Raw genomic sequence first — 17,663 nt, forward strand, 5'->3', positions numbered from 1 at the left:
GGGAGGAATGGAACACCAGAATTTTAATTAAGTTTGGAATTAACATGAAATAATGGGCTTGAAAAACTGTTTTAACAGGTAAGTCATCACTAGGAATCGCACTATTCCGATTGGTTGAACTCTCAGGTGGTTCAATATTCATTGATGGAGTGAATATTACTGAAATTGGTTTGGCCGATCTTCGCAGCAAACTATCCATTATCCCCCAAGAACCGGTTTTGTTCACCGGCACTGTAAGGTAAGCCCCTTGATTCTGCAAAATTCCAACTCCTTTATATACTCTATATATTCAACTCTTCTATTATTTTAACCTCTATTAAAAAGCCACAGTGGTGTAATGCATCTGTGCATTAGAGTACTACAACACTGCAAATGTTTTTGACATTTGTTAAAGATACTGAGTCATCAGACTGCATATAACTTCTGAACTTTGATAAGGTGCCTCACAAGAGATTATTACAGAAGGTCAGGGGGCATGGAGTTGGGGGTAGGGTGTTAGTGTGGATAGGGGATTGGCTATCAAATAGGAGGCAGAGAGTGGGGGTCAATGGGTGCTATTCGGATTGGTGGTTGGTGACTAGTGGAGTGCCCCAGGGTTCAGTGCTGGGGCCTCAGCTATTTACCATTTATATAGATGATCTGGAGGAGGGAACCGAGTGTATGGTGTCGAAATTTGCTGATGACACCAAGATTGGTGGAACGGCAAATTGTGCGGAGGGTGTGGAGAGTCTGCAGAAGGATCTAGATAAGCTGGGCAAATGGGCCAGGAACTGGCAAATGGAATTTAATGTTGGCAAGTGTGAAGTTGTCCACTTTGGTAGGAATAATGGTAGGAAGGTCTATTACTTACATGGCGAAAAACTGCAGCATGTGACGGTGCAGAGGGACCTCGGGGTCCTTGTGCATGAGTCGCAAAAACCCAGCCTGCAGGTGCAGCAGGTGGTCAGGAAGGCGAATGGGATGCTGGCCTTCATAGCGAGGGGGATTGAATATAAAAGTAGGGAGGTCTTGCTGCAACTGTACAGGGCACTGGTGAGGCCGCAGCTGGAGTAGTGTGTGCAGTTTTGGTCGCCGCACTTACGCAAGGATATTTTGGCCTAGGAGGGAGTGCAGAGGAGGTTTACTAGGCTGATTCCGGAGTTGAGGGGGTTGAACTATGAGGAGAGGCTGAATAAACTAGGCTTGTACTCGTTAGAGTTTAGAAGAATGAGGGGAGATCTCATTGAGACATATAAGATGATGAATGGGATGGATAGGATAGAGGTGGAGAGGCTCTTCCCGCTCAGAAAGGACAGTAAGACTAGAGGGCACAGCCTCAAGATAAAGGGGGGGCGGTTTAGAACAGAGTTGAGGAGGAACTTCTTCACTCAAAGGGTGGTGAATCTCTGGAATTCTCTGCCCGTTGAAGTGGTGGAGGCTGCCTCGCTAAATATATTTAAGACACGGGTTGATAGGTTTTTGATAGGCAAGGGGATTAAGGGTTATGGGGAGAGGGCGGGAATGTGGAACTGAGACACGACAGATCAGCCATGATCTTATTGAATGGTGGGGCAGGCTCGAGGGGCTAGATGGCCTACTCCTGCTCCTATTTCTTATGTTCTTATGTACTTGGACTTGCATAAAGTAATATGTGAAACTGAGAGCTTGAAAGGCAGAGAGCAAGGTGTTGCAGATGGCAGTATCTATGAAAAGAAGAACAGAGTTAATGCTTCAAATAAATGGCCTTTCATTAGTTCCCTTATTCCTTTATGCAGATAGAGATCATGTTATGCAGTTGAGATCCCAATGATTTTTTTAACTGGATGGGTCAGAAGTTCTGCTAAATAGCTAACTCACTGAGTAGAACCTTACAGGATTGTGATGTGGAGATGCTAGTGTTGGACTGGGGTAGGCACAGTAAGAAGTCTCACAGCACCAGATTAAAGTATTTGGAATCACAAGTTTTCAGAGCACTGCTCCTTCCTCAGGTGGTTATAGCTTATTTAACCGAACTTACTAAAAATGGTTGCTTCATCATAGTGAGATAAACTAGCTCAGCGGAGATCTGAGATTGGATTGGGAATCCTTGTAACTTGTACAGTTGATTGCTTCACCAAAGTGCTCCCAGTAAGTTAAGCTATCGACTGTATAATGTTCTTGTTTCATCATCAGGTACAATCTAGATCCTTTTCAACAATACTCTGAGGAGCAGATATGGGATGCACTGGAGCGAACACATATGAAAGAATGTGTAAGTACTGCTAAGCAATATGTTTGGTAATAGTTATAAATGAATTATGTATGATTGACACTGTACAGTCTGCATAACTTTACTGAACACATTAAAGATTTTTTTAGTAACTGCATAGTTCTAGGTATTGATGAGGAATGAAGCTGATACATACTTGGTACTATTTTGTTCGGTATAGAGTTCAGTTATTAGTGTATTGAATTGTGTCATGGTATATGTTTGTATATTGTCCATTCAATTGTGCTGGCAGAGTTTAAATCCAAATCTGGTTAGTAGATGAATATTTCTTTGTCTTTAATGCACTTTACTCTTTCCAGCCATAAATCTCATGAGAAATATTTTGTATAACTTAAAACCAGCTCTTGTTGAGAACATCTGTAAATCAAAGATCTGTAACAAGGAGCATTTGGCTGCAGACCTCATTGCAGCCTTTCCAAATGTGAATAAGAGAGTTGAATTCCAGAATGACCTGATAGTGACTACCTTTGATATAAGTGCAGTGTTTAACCAAGAGTGGCATCAAGGAGCCCTGACAAAATTGAAGTCAGTGAGAATCAGGAGGAAAACACTGATTTAATTGGCATCATACCCAGCACAGAGGAAGATGGGTATAGTTGTTGGAGGTCAGTCAATCTCATCCCCAGGACATTGCTGCAGGAATCCTTCAGGGTTGTGCCTTGGCCCAACCATCTCCAGTTCCTTCATTATTGGCCTACCCTCCAATATAAGGTTAGAACTGAGGATGTTTGCTGATGATTGCACTGTGTTCAGTACCATTCACAACTCCTCTGAACATGCCCTGTCTGTATGCAGAGAGACTAGACAACATTTAGATTTGAGCTATTGAGTGGTAAGTCACATCATTCCACATAAGACCAAGCAATGACCATCTCCAACAGTAGAGAGTTTAATCATCTTTTCTTGACATTCAGTGGCATTGTCACCACTGAATAACTCACCATTATCATCCTGAGGATTGCCATTGACTATAAACTTAATTGAATCATCCATATAAATAGACTGGTTACAAAAGTAGATTAGAGACTGGGCATTCTGTGGCATCTCCTAACTCCCCTAAACCTGCCCACGAAAATGCCCAAGTGAGGAGTGTGATGCAATTCCCATCACTTGCCTGGATGAGTGCAGCACCAGCAAAACTCGAGCTCAACACCAGCCAGGGCAAAGCAGGCAGCTTGATCAGCACTGCCTCCATTAGCAATTAGAAAGGAGCCGAGGCTCCTTTCAACAGTACTAATTGAATCACAATCTCTACCACCTAGAAAAACAAATGGACGGCAGACAAATGGAAATCCACCACCTGCAGTTTCCTCCCCAAGTCTACGTGACTTAGAATTATATCACAGTTCCTTTCTTATTTCTGGGTTAAAATCCTGGAACACCCGCTCTGACCAGCACTGCTGGTGTACCTATGGCACACAAACTTAGCAGTTCAAGAAGGTGGTCCACCATCACCTGTTCAAGGGCAACTTGGGATGGACAATAAATGCTGGCTTTGCCAATGACTCATACATCCTAAGAATGATTTTTATTTAAACAAATCAAAATAATTTTCTTTGTGGTTGAGGCAGAGTACATGGAACTTTAATTCACATTCAGGAGGCGCTGACTTCAGTAGAAAGCATTAAACATTGAATTAAAAGTTGTGTGCCTTTGTTGTAAGGTGACGTGAAATTGATTATTGTGGTGTTTTTTTCCACAATGCAGATCTCTCAGCTGCCTTTAAAACTGGACTCCGAAGTGGTGGAGAATGGAGAAAATTTCTCAGTGGGAGAAAAACAGTTAATATGTGTAGCTAGGGCTCTACTAAGGAGATGTAAGGTAAGAGTTGAAGGACAGATACTTGATAGTCGAGTAAAACAATCATTCCATATGCTGTTAATTTTGAAAGACTACAGTGCAGTAATAGAATCTTGTAAATGCTAAGTACGAATTGGAAAATTGAGCCTTTAATGCTTTAGATTTGTATCTCATAATCAGTGTGATCCTAAAGCAAGGGAACTTGCTTTATGTTTGGGACATGCTCAGAGAACCAGCTGGTCTTCTCCTCTCTGCCTTTTTATGGCAGAAGCAATACGAGTGGTATTCTCCACTAACAGGATGATTGCTGGCAATTCATAAAGACATCTACTTAACACACAAAGTAGTAATGTGCTATTTGAATTTCAGTGCCAATGTGATGCCAGACATTTAGGCCATACGCCCAACAACTGGCAGGCTGTATCAAACAGCATGTCCTTCAGGCTGTTTACAACCGGAACAGAACTGACCATACCCAACCATCCCGTTCTTGCAAAACTCAAAACATAGTGCCCAACATTAGATGTGATTCTGCGATTGGACAACACTTGCTGAATGATCCTGATTATGCTAAGAATTGTAGTGAAAATGAATTTAAAATTATCAGTTGGGCTCGCAGTGCACCTCCCTTACCACATGCTAGAAGCCACATATATTGACACGCAGAGCACTCTCCTTAGCAGACAAAAAGAGCATGTGCATGTGTTATATCTTTTCCAACTAAACATTGTCTGTGCTAATACCTTTCCTCAATATTATATCAATAATCATCTTTAATCAACAATGCAACTCCACCACCTTTTTCTTCCTGTCTGTCCCTCTTAAACAATGAATAGCCCTCAATGTTTAGTTCCCATTCCTGGTCACCTTGGAGCCATGTCTCCGTAATCTCAATGATATCCTACCTCCTTTACATCTATCTGTACAAATTTATTCATTTTAGTTTGAATGTTCTGAGTATTGAGCTGCAAAGCCTTAAGGCATGTCCTTTTAACGGTCCTTGTCCTGTTCCTACTCTTTGGTTTAGATGGTTATTTTAGTTTAGTTGGTTTCAGATGATCATTGCTTGGATGCTGGTGCTCTTGGCTCCTTCAAGGACACTGATGTTAGTGCGCTTGTTCTCCCAAATGATGTGGAGAATTCATCTCAAACGGCATTGATGGTACCTCTCCAGGGCCTTGAGATGGTCTTTACGTAGTTCAGGTTTCTGAGCCACATAGAAGAGTTAGGAGGACGATTGCCTTGTATACGAACATCTTGGTGTCAGTACGAATATCACAGTGGTCAAAAACTCTTGTCTATAGGCGGCACTCACAGATTGGATATGATATTGGATCTCTGCTTCAGTGTCAGCCTTGGATGAGAGGTGACTCTTGGGTTTCAACAGATTGAGGTTGAAACATTTCCCACCCATCCTGTAGATGCTGTCCATTCCACGGGGAAGCTTGTTCTTGGTAAGGTGAAGGATGGTGATGATGAAAGGAAGAGAAAAGATTGGGGGCAAATGACACATCCCTGTTTGGCTCCAGTCTTGACCTCAAAGGTTTCTGTCTGATTTACATCGATGAGAACTGTTACTGACATCTTTCATGAAGGAGTTGGAGGATGTTGATGAATTTCTCTGCACAGCTGGCCTCTGATAGGGTCTTCCATATCATTTCCTATTGAGTCAGAAACCCTGGTCAGATCGATGAAGGCCAGGCAGAATGGGTGATGTTGCTCCTGGCATTTCTCTTCAAGTTGTCGAGCAGTGGAAAGCATGTCCACTGTTCCACAGTTTGCTCAGAATCCACACTGGCTTTCTAGAAGGACTACTTCGGAGACTGGGAGAAGGTGGCAAGTGAGGATAATGATCTTCCCGGAGAGTAGGGAGATTCCTCGGTCATTCTCACATTCCATTTCACATCCTTTCTTGAAGATGGTGGTGATGAAGTTTTTACTGTTGCTCAAGTCTTCTGTCATCTGTCCTTTCCTCAGAAATAAACCTTTGATCCTATTGCCTTTGCTAACTATTACCCACCTCCAACCTAAACTTCCTCACTAAAGCCCTTGAACATCTTGTTGCCTCCCAAATCTGTGGCCATCTTTCCTGGAATGCTATATTTAAATTCCTCCAATCGGGATTCCGCACATACTGTGGTGTTGATGAAATGGCCCTTATCGAACTCACAAATGACATCCTATCACCCTGTCTGCCTTTGCACATTTGAATACAACACCCTCCCAATGCAACTCCACTATTGATGAGCTGGGCAGAATTGCTTTCTAACAGAGGACAAAACTAAAATACTGTGGCAACTGGAAATCTGAAATAAAATTTTAAAATTCTGGAAATAATCAGGTCAGACCCCATCAGTAGAGAGAAACAAGAGTTAGCATTTTCAGCTATGACCTTTCATTGGTTTTTAAGCCAGGAGAAAGTGGAGGGGGGTGGGGGGGGGGAACGCAGGAAGAACAAAAGGGGAAGTCTAGAATAGGATGGAGAGCAAGAGAGATAAAATGACTAAAGCTTTCATGATGTAAAAGCCAAAGCAAATTGTTGAAAAGAACAAAGGATGTGTCCACAGAGTTAATGGCTACATAGCAGCCATCCGAATGCAACAGCAAGCGATAAAGAAAGGAATGAGTCAGCAAAAAAAAGACAAAAACAAGATGGAGGCAGAGGTTATGATTTAAAGATGTTGAACTCAATGTATTTTTGAATCCGGGGACTGTTCTCACCTGGTTCCATTCTTCTTTATCAAACTTGCAGCCAGTGTCTTCTTTTCCCACTCCTGAACCATTACGTCTTCTGCAGTTTCCTCCCACCCACTCCCCACCCTCACCCTCCAAGGATCTACTCTTGTCCCTCTCCAGTGTCATCGTCCAAAAATGCAGCATTAATTTTCAAGACTTGTCTAAGTCACCTTTGGTAGGAGAGAACAAAGGAGACAGATGTGTGGGAACACCACCACCTGCAAGTTTCCCTTCAAGCCACTCACCGTCCCGACTTGAGACTATATCACTTTCTTTCACTGTTGTTGTATCAAATCCTGAAATTCCCTCCCTAATTGCACTGTGGTTTACTTACACTAATGAACTACTGTGCTTTAAGAAGGTGGTTCACCACCCACTCCTTGAGAGCAATTAGGGATGGGAAACAAATGCTGGCCTGGTCAGTGATGACTGCATCCTGTGAAAGAATAAGAAATATTCTGACAATACCCAACTCTATTTCACCAACCCTTTTTCGACTCCTCCGCCATTGTTTAATTATCAGACCGCTTATTCAGATATGTAGAAAGTTAACCTCCAATTAAAAATTGGGAAGATTGAAGTCCTTGTTTTTGGTCCTTTTTTTATTTGTTCAGGGGGATGTGGATGTTGCTGGCTAGGCCAGCATTTATTTCCCATCTCTAATTGCTCTTCAACTGAGAGGTTTGCTAGGCCATATTCAGATAGCATTTAAAAGTCAACTGTATTGCTATGAGTCTGGAGTTACCTGTACACCAGACCAGGTAAGAATGGCAGAATTCTTTCCCTAAAGGATATCAGTTAACTATATTGGTTTTTATGACAATTGACAATGGTTTCATGGTCATCGTTAGACTTTTAATTCCTGATTTAGATTGAATTCAGATTTCACCATCTGCCATGGTGAGATTTGAACCCTGGTCCCAGAGCATAGCCCTGGGTCTCTGGATTACTCATCCAGTGACAAAATCTACATTGCCTTCATTTCCCCAAATTCCATTCCATAGCCATCCAGACACTCCATCTCTCTCCTTGGCAAAAACAATCATAGAATTATAAGTATCCTACAGTGCAGAAAAGGCCGTTTGATCAGTTGAATCTGCACCTACCACAATCCTACCCCCATATCCCTACATATTTACCCACTAATCCCTCTAACCTATGCATCTCAGGACACTAAAGGCAACTTTAGCATGGCCAATCAACCTAACCCGCACATCTTTGGACTGAGACTAGAAACTAAAATCTGAGACTAAACCTTACTGTCCACAACGTTGATTATATTTGAATCCAGAATGTGCTTTCTACCATATCTGCACCATCATTAAGACTGCCTATTTTCACCTCCTTAACATTGTCTGACTTCAGCCATCTTGGCTCATATACTGCTATAACATTTGTTCCTGTCTTTGTTACCCACAGGCTTGATGATTCCAATGCATTCTTGGTTGGTCTCTCGCATTCTATCCTCTGTAAACTTGAGGTCAGCCAAAACTTTGCTTGTGAGTCCCATTCATCATCACTCCATGCTCACTGACTTACATTTGCTCCTAATCAAGCAACATCTTGGTTCCTTACCCTGGAACCCAAATCCTGCCATAGAACCATAGAAAATTTACAGTGCAGAAAGAGGCCGTTTAGCCCATCATGTCTGTGCTAGCCAAAAAAGAAAAAAGTAAGCTATCTGCTAATTTTAATCCCCTATTTCAGCACCAGGTCTGTAGACTTGCATGTTATGCATTTCAGATGTAGATCCAGGTACCTTTTAAATGAAATGAGCATTTCAAGCCTCATCACCAACTTCGGCAATGAATTCCAGATGCCCACCATTGTCTGGGTGAAAAAGCTTTTCTTCATGAACCTGCTAATCCTTCTACCAATCACCTTAAGTCTATGCCCCCTGGTAATTGACCCCTCATAGGGAAAACAAGTCTTTCCTATCTACCCTATCTAGGCCTCTCATAATTTTGTACATCTCAATTAGGCCATCCTTAGCCTCCTCTGCCCTAAGGAAAACAACCTGAACTGATCTAATCTTTCATGTAGCTACAGTTTTCAAGCCTGACAACATTCTTGTAAATTTCCTCTGCAGTCTCTCCAGAGCAATTGTGTCCTTCCTGTAATGTGATCAGAGCTATACACAAAATTCCAGCTGAGGCCTAACCATCATTTTATGCAGTTCCATCATTACATCCCTATTTTTGTATTCAATACTTTATCCAATGAAAAGCATTCAATATACTTTCTTGAATACCTTGTCCATGCGCCCTGCCATTTTTTAAGTTCCTGTGGATATGCATTCTAAGGTCTCGAAGTTCCTCAATCCCTGTCAATCTTCTTCATTTTTTAAGTATTTCCCTACTTTGTTTGCTGTCCCCAAATGCATTACCTTCTTTTCTGGATTGAATTCCGTTAGCCATTTCTCCGTCCAATCAACAAAGCCATTGATGTGACTCCAGCATCGACATCTGTCCACTATCAACTATACTGCCAATTTTTGTGTCATCTACTAATTTCCCAATCATGTCTCCCATATTTACTGAACTGTCTAACCCACAGACCACAATCAGTAAGGATAGACAACACCTCCACAACAATGATCCTCAACACAGGTGCCCCACAAGGTTGTGTTCTCAGCCCCCTACTACACTCTTCTTATGACTGTGTGGCCAAATTTCCCTCCAATTCAATTTTCAAGTTGCTGATGACACCACTGTGGTTGATCGGATCTTAAACAATGACGAAACAATGCATAGGAATGAGATAGAGAATCTGGTGAACTCGTACTGTGACAATAATCTCTATGTCAACAAAACAAAGGAAATTGTCATCAACTTCAGGAAATGTAGTGGAGAACATGACCCTGTGTATATCAAAGGGGATGAAGTAGAAATGGTCAAGAACTTCAAATTTCTACATGCCTTGGTCATCAACAACCTGTCTCGGTACCCACATGCCAACACTATAATTAAGAAAGCCCATCAATGTCTCTAGTTTCTCAGAAGACTAAGGAAATTTGGCATGTCAGCTACGACTCTCACTAACTTTTACAGATGCACCATAGCAAGCATTCTTTCTGGTTGTATCACAGCTTGATGTGGCTCCTGCTCTGCCCAAGACTGCAAGAAATTACAAAAGGTCATGAACGTAGCTGAATCCATCATGCAAACCAGTCTCCAACCACTGACCCTGTCTACACTTCCTGCTGCCTCGGCAAAGCAGCCAGCATAATTAAGGACCCCATGCACTCTGGACATTCATTCTTCCCCCTTCCATCGGGAAAAAGATACAAATGTCTGAGGTCACGTACCAACAACTGAAGAACAGCTTCTTTCCTACTGCCATCAGACTTTTGAATGGACTGACCTTGCATTAAATTGATCTTTCTCTACGCCCAAACTATAGCTGTAACACTACATTCTGCACTCTCTTACTTCCTTCTCTATGAACGGTATGCTTTTGTCTGTATAGTGTGCAAGAAACAGTACTTTTCACTGTATGTTTACTAAATCAAATCAAAAATCATTAATACATATGCAAACAACAGAGACACCATCACTGAGCCTTGTGGAACACCCTTTTTAAATAATGGTCAACATTTGCAGACCTCCAACCCTCTGGGACCTTGTCTGTGTTTGGTAAGGATTGGAAAATGATTCCAGAGCAGCCGTTATTTCCTCCCTGGCTTCCTTCAACAGCTTATGATACAATCCATTTGACCATGATAATTTACCACCTGTCTGGATGCCAGTCCTCCTCTCACTATGCTTATTGTGTCTAATATTTCACACTCCTCTTTAACGAGAATGTCAGTAGCATTCCTGTCTTCCATGAAGACAGAGACAAAGTATTCATTGAAAATCCTGCCCATTTCTTCTCCATCAAGCCACAAGTTACCAAGTACATCTCCGATAGGCCCAATCTTCCCCTTAGTTGCTTTAATGTACTAGTGAAACATCTTAGGATTTTCTTAGATTTTACTTGCCAATATTTTTGTACCCGCTCTTTGCTTCTCTGATTTCCATTTTTACTTCACCCCGTCCTTTCTATTATCATTTAGGCTTTCGACAGTATTAAGTCTTTTGTGACTGTTATAAGCTTTCGTTTTCTGCTTTATCTTGGCCAGTATGTTTCTGGATAATGAAGGAGCTCTAGATTAGGCAGTACCACCCTTTTTCTTTTTGAGGTCATGTCTACACTGTGCCAATAGAATATCACCTTTGAATGCCTCCTACTGATTTGACACATTTTTTCTTCTAATAGCTGCATCCAGTCCATGCTTGCCAGCTCACCGACTTGTAAAATTTTCCTCCCCCCAGTTTAGAGGCCATGCCCCTCCTCTAGCCCAATCCTCCCAAAGTATCAGCACTTAGCTATTTCTGGACTCTTGAACATTGCTGATTTTAATTGGTTAAGCAATCATTGTTCCACCAGATGAGTAACTGTTTTAAATCTTTTCTTTAGCCTATACATTATGTAATTTTGTTCTTGAACATTACAGATTCTAGTGTTAGATGAAGCTACTGCCGCCATGGATACAGAGACTGATTCTCTGGTGCAAGAGACAATCCGGGAATCATTTGCAGAATGTACAATGTTGACCATTGCACATCGTTTGAATACAGTACTCAGCTGTGATCGCATCATGGTGCTAAGTCAAGGCCAGGTAACAAAAATTTCCAGGTTTTTATTGGGAATGAATCCAGTCAAAAAGCGGGAGCAGTTCTTTTCAATTCTGTGTACTTAACAGAACTTTTAATGGAAAAAAAAGATCCAGTTGAGCTGATCAGTGTTAAGTGCTTAAAAAATGCTCCTCAATATTTCACCTTGGATAATGTACATAAGTCATTGGTTGTCAAGAGAACGTTTAGCTTGCTGAGTTTAAATGATCTAAAACTACTGGTAAAAGAAGCATTTCTACAATTAGTGACATCTTCTAGAGCAGTTTTGTCTAATATGCTTGCCACATAGGGCATTTCAGTCTCAGATGCAGTGAATTGTTGCTTTTGATTTTTAGAGAGAAATAATACTGAATTGTATTATAAAGTTGCAGTGATGGGTGTATGTACAGTTGTCACCTTGACTACTTTCTGTTCACTGTCCTGAATTGAGCAAGGCAGAATCAGTCATGTTGCTGTTAGACAGGAGGCACACATGGGTCAGACCATGACTGTGTTTATGAGAATACAGTTAGTCAAGTTTCTAGTCACCTGGAAGTTGAAAGCCACTTGTTCAATGAAACAAGGAAAATAGTCTCCTGCGTATTACTACTTTTTCTCTGTTCTCTCTTGCTTCCTCCAAATGACAACCCATTTTGATCTGTGGGACTGCATTACAAAGCACTTTGAAAGCAGGGCTGTCCTTCGGAAAGACACTGGGCTGATTACTTTCACAATTTTCTTGGGGAATCTAACTGAAGATCTCTATTTTGTTTAGCTGGTAACAGGCGGTTTTCACAAAATAGTTGAGGTGTGTGAGTGACAAAGAGTGCTTCATGGCTGACAATGAGGGTTGATATGTACAATTCTCATAAGCTGGGGAGGAGGTGCAACAAGATTCAGCGTTTCACCTTCATCTTAATAGATGTGTTGAATCAAGCTATGCAAAAGAATAGGGCGCTATTGGTGAAAAAAGATAACAGGTGGTTGGCCATGAGCGAAAGGTCTATTAAATATTTGAACATTGTATTTGGAAATGGCAGGCAATAGAGCATAAGCAAGGCAAGAGTCAAGAGCGTGGAAACTAACATAGAGATTTATCTGTTCTTTCTTCTCATCAAGTTTCCTTATATATTAGTTCTGATAATATAGAAAATTTACTCCTGATGAAATTAGATTTTTTTAAAAAACTGGGGCACACTGTCAGAAACAGGGCACTTAACAGCTTGTCACCATCCTTTGAGAGGGTGACTTGCTTTTTGGATTGCAAAACCCTTCTGAAGCCATTCTGCTCATTCTGATGGTGAGTATATCAATTTTGATTGCTGTAAACCTCAAACTTATTTTCCAAATATTGCACATTTGTTTTACTAATATTGCATATATTTTGCATCATGTACATTTTGATGTAGCAAATCACCTGGCCACCACAGGTTTGGCAAGCATTGAAATCCTATTGGATGACACTGCTGTAATGATATGTCAAGTCTGCTGTATAGCTCAATAAAGCAATATTTATGTCCTCTTTCAGGTTATGGAATTTGATGAACCATCTGTTCTTCTAGCCAATGAAAACTCAAGATTTTGTGCAATGTTCGCTGCTGCTGAAAATAAAGTCACTGTAAAGGGCTAACACAGTCTACAGGATTTTCTTCAGAAGTTACTTGCTGCTTAGGTTGTCAACATCTCTCCATCTAAAGACAAAATATTCTCAGTTGTTTTACAACAGCCTACACCATTCATGGACCTTCAGAGGAGTTCTAGACACTCTAAGACTTTGTTTTTCATATTTCTGTGTACATTTCACAATTAAACGCTGAGCTAATTTTAACTTCAAATGCACTCCAGGTTCAGGGAGCCTTAGATGTTGATAGTTTCAAATGCCCACAGTTAAGCCTCACACATGATCGATTTATAAATCTATTCATAGAATATTTGCAGTGCGTACATGCTGTACTTTATTTTGTATTCTATTTTTGCACTGTTATATTGTGCTTTCTTTTATATTCTACTCCTGTACAGTTTTGCACTGTATCAGAGTTTGCTAATTAATTGAGACAGTTGTCAATCTGAAGTTATATTTATATAGAATAAAGAGTACACCAATTCATAAAACAAATTAATATCTTTCGCTGTTTAATCCAGACAGCAGTGTGTGTTGTTATGGTAACAGTACCAAATAGACATATTTCAATCATTCAAATAGTATAACTAAATTATTTGAGGTTTTTGTTACTAGGAAGAAGATACCTCAGGTTCAACTTATTTTACTGTGTGATTTGTACTGTTGACACTTATTGTCCATGTGCACTGTGAGTGTGAGCTTTTGTCTTGAAGACCATATGAAAGTGGTTCTTGTTTCCATAGAAGGCTTGCTTTATCAGTCCAGGCAATGTTGCACGTATTTGTCACCTTGTAGAGCTTAGAGCCTTAGCATGATCTTACAAACTAAGCAAACCTGCCTTGTTAAATCTTTAAATATAAATAAACTATTTTGCATTAATACATTTAACTTATCCTATTTTTGTATCATAACAAATATTGGCAATAAACTATGAATACTTGTATTGAACATAAATGATAACAGAGAAGTTCATGGCAAGCCATGCAGTTTTTCTTTCAAACTATAGGCCGTAACATCTGAGCTCCTCAGTACTGGATTTGGGGATTACACCAAAGATGTGCAGGAAATTCTACTGGGAACTTCCAGGTAAGTGTTTGCACACCAATTGTCCAGAAGTGAAAATTTCTGTGGACAATTGCCCTACACTGAAAACCATCTGAAAAAGCGATTTAAATCACAAACTTTGTATAGTTGCAGCTGTGTTACACATAGTTAACCCAAAAAATATTAAAAGAATTAAAACCTCCTCTTCTGAATTCTGGGTCACTATTCTAAAGACCACACTGACCTCCCCACAGGACTCCTACTAGGTCCGAGTACCCATCTATACTCCTGACTGTCTATTCGGTCTCACTATCTGTCTCCATCTGATCAGACTGCTGCCCCCCACCGCCACCCCCACCATCACCTCGAAGCCCGATCCTACTCCTCCTCCCTGATCTGATCTCCAACCCCTCTCACCCATGAAGTGTATCCATCCCTAGTTAAGGTCCTACTCACCCCCAAATCTGTCCACCTAACTGAGAGACTTTATTTTCTCCTTGGCCTATCATTTTCAATGCCGTAAAAAAGGGATGCATCCTTCTTCAATCCAACAGATCTGGACTTCAACGCTGCTTGGCCTGAAGAAAGCATGGGACACTGAGTGACAGTCCAATGCTGATTGTCACTCCAAGTTACAGTCCCATGTCTTGAACCTAGGTTCAGAGGCACGATTTCCCACCCGAAGAGTCAGTGGGGAGAGAGGGCTGGGGCTCTTGATGGAGAAGCTGGGGCTCTTGATGGAGAAGCTGGGATGAAGGGCGGCTGCCCCCTGCCACTGAATTCATCCATCCTCATCAAAATTGAGACTCAAAATTGATGGAAATAGCCCTCAAGTGATCATTAATTGCCTGCTTAAAGGTCTTAATTGGAGCAAATGCAGGCAGACTGTCTTAGATCTCGCTGTCCCCTGTAAAATTGCAGACAAGAAGCGGGGTGGGAACTGGAGAATACTCTGGCAAAATGCAAACCTGCCAGTGAAGGGACTCAAAATTCTGCACCAGGTGAAAATTACTGGAGTGATAGTTCTCTCTCATCAGTTGGCAGCAGAAGTTTTTTTTGTTACACAATAGGAAGATTTTTAGCAACTTACTCTGTTTAGCGTCCTTTTAGTTTCATATCCAAAAGTTGTTCTGAAATTTTGGATGTCTATGCAGAATGGAAAAATCTTTCACAAAGCAACAGTATTGATTTTTCCTTTTCTGGAATGCTATTTTCCCAAACTCCAAATCAGTACCTGCATTAGGTGCTTTGTCTTTGTGGAAGTTTTCCTTTTGACATAAGCTCAAAGTTTATACGTACTGTTATTAAAAACTGTGACATGCTTATTTTAATTGGCTGCCAACATAACACAAGTTAACTAATGTATACCATTTGCCAAAGTATTAGCCTAGATAGATTTTAGAAAACAAGACAGAGGTTTATTATTCCCAGGAAACTTAAGGGACCACACTTCAGACATACAGAATCAAATGTAAATCAGCAAAATGAGGATTTCATATTTTTTGCAGGTGGGGTAGTTGTAATGGATGAAAAGATATTGACTATTTTGCATCAAGTGGCTGTAGACTTTGACATATGCAGTGGTGGGAAAAACAAACAGAATGATAACCTCTGGTTTGAAGACACCATTCTAAAACTGAGCAGTGATTTTTGTCAAGGCATTTGAATCTAAACAAGAAGCTTTTTGATAGATTAAATGCAGAAAGGTTGCGAACTGAACAGTAAAGGCTACACTGAGGCAGATAAACTGTTTTACTTCAGTATTCCTATATAACCCTAAATTTAATCGTCTAAAATGATTGCGCACCTTTTTCCTGAAAGAAACGTTTGATCGTCATCATGATGCATGTCACATGGGTTGTGGAGCACCTTTCATGCTCTGACAATATCCTAAAGTGGTCCTCAGTTTCCTTTCCTCCAGTCCTTCACCCATGGAGGTATGACTGTGTCAAGTATGGCAGGTATGCAAGATGCATTCTGTCAGCTGAAGATTTGGTACAGACTGGGGAAAAGACAAACAATCCCAGTTAAGTGAAAATCTCTCTGTGAATGAACTCTCCCATCAAAAGCAATCGTTTTTTTTTACAAAAGGCTATCAGATACATTTGATGTGTTTTTCTGGTCACATATTTTGCATGCTATGTACATCTTACGAAAATTTGGAGATGTTCTTGTATAATAATGTAGACCATGGAGCAATTTAAGATCTTTATAAATTCTCAATTTTTATTCAGCCACTTGTAATATTTTGGACTGAATTGAGTGCAGGAGTTTAATTTCTTTTCTGTACTATATTGGTACAAATCATATGTATTTCCAGTTAGAAGGGAAAATGTTAAATTACACTGATTAAGTCATAAATATTTAAATACAATTCAATTCCCACATAAAAAACTTGTGCACTATTTGTTTCTCTGCAGTCTTGCCTGTGTCGGTTGAACTTCGTAATTGTTCTCATTGATGGTCTTATGTAATCAACTTGCTGCTACATCTTTTAAAAAAGTTATTTCCCAAAAATTACTTAGAGCTGGGGCAGATTTTTTGTATATTAAATTTTTAACAGATTGTGGTCGTGAAATTGAGTTCTGTCATATTAAACCTCAAGCTGCAAAATGTTGGCCAGGATCCACTTAGGCTATGGTCTGCACAACACACTCTGACAGGTCACTTGCTTGGGTAGGGTGTGCTTGTGCTGGAAGCAGAAATGGAAGGATTGTGACATCAAATGATCTCATGCTGATTTGGCACATGTTTTGCAAATTTGTACTGCACAGGTCAAGTTAATATCCTGTCTTATTTTCAGCTGACTGCTTGGGAAATGATCCCACTTCTCCACTTCTGTTATTTAAAGCACCCCATCCAACTAGCAGGTGAATTGCTTTTGACTCACTTTGCTTATACGAAGTATGTGGAAGTATTGTGGTTTGCTTTTGGGTATGACTTAGGGAATTTTGAAGTCCATGTTGCAGCTTTATCAGGAAGATAAGTTGAAAGCCTGTCAACAGAAGCATGGTAGCATTATAAGGGCAATATTTGCTGATCTTCTTGATTTGCAACTCAGTAGAGACATGCAATACATGCTGTAGGGAGAGGACGCTGTGCAGAATAAGGAGCAGGGATCCTTCAAGGTAGCAGCAGGTGACATAGCCAAAATTTCCTCGTTTGCCAATTATCATTTCATTCTGGAGGTAACTGGGGCTATATAAGCTAAGAGAAAGATATCATAGTCTCTTATAAGGATGAAGCAGGAGGTGGAAAGAGTGTCTAGCTTTGGCAAACTAGCAAGATTCCAATTAGTACAGGGAGCCATCAACTGTATGCACATTGATCTGCAGGCCTTACACACACACATACGTATGTACAGGAACCACAAGTGCTAGCAAACCATTATCATGTAGTTGGTGTGTGGCCACACATTACTGAATGTTCACAATCCTGGCTGTAGCTACAATGCCTGAATCGCGAGACAGTCAACTGCTTTTCTCCACACCCCCCATCTTTGGTTTAACCCAATGAATTACAGGTTGACCGATTGGTGACAAGGAATACTCTCGAA

The 17,663-nt window shown here is 40.7% G+C and overlaps 1 protein-coding gene across 2 annotated transcripts in view; it reads left to right on the plus strand.

Moving 5' to 3' along the window:
- The window catches only part of LOC145341034 (ATP-binding cassette sub-family C member 5-like), a 121,341-nt gene extending 107,241 nt beyond the window's left edge, over positions 1-14,100 (plus strand). The window contains exons 27-31 of one of the 2 annotated variants that reach the window (XM_080185755.1): positions 79-238; positions 2,152-2,230; positions 3,956-4,069; positions 11,283-11,447; positions 12,971-14,100. In XM_080185755.1, coding sequence (XP_080041881.1) covers positions 79-238; positions 2,152-2,230; positions 3,956-4,069; positions 11,283-11,447; positions 12,971-13,072 — 620 coding nt within the window. In that variant the 3' untranslated portion in view covers positions 13,073-14,100. The remainder of the gene's footprint in view (positions 1-78; positions 239-2,151; positions 2,231-3,955; positions 4,070-11,282; positions 11,448-12,970) is intronic. The other variant, XM_080185754.1, reaches the window with a different exon arrangement.
- Positions 14,101-17,663: the final 3,563 nt, after the last annotated feature.

The sequence above is a fragment of the Carcharhinus amblyrhynchos genome, chromosome 3 (assembly GCF_965287045.1).
Source record: "Carcharhinus amblyrhynchos chromosome 3, sCarAmb.v2.hapA, whole genome shotgun sequence".
In the NCBI taxonomy this organism is placed as follows: domain Eukaryota; kingdom Metazoa; phylum Chordata; class Chondrichthyes; order Carcharhiniformes; family Carcharhinidae; genus Carcharhinus; species Carcharhinus amblyrhynchos.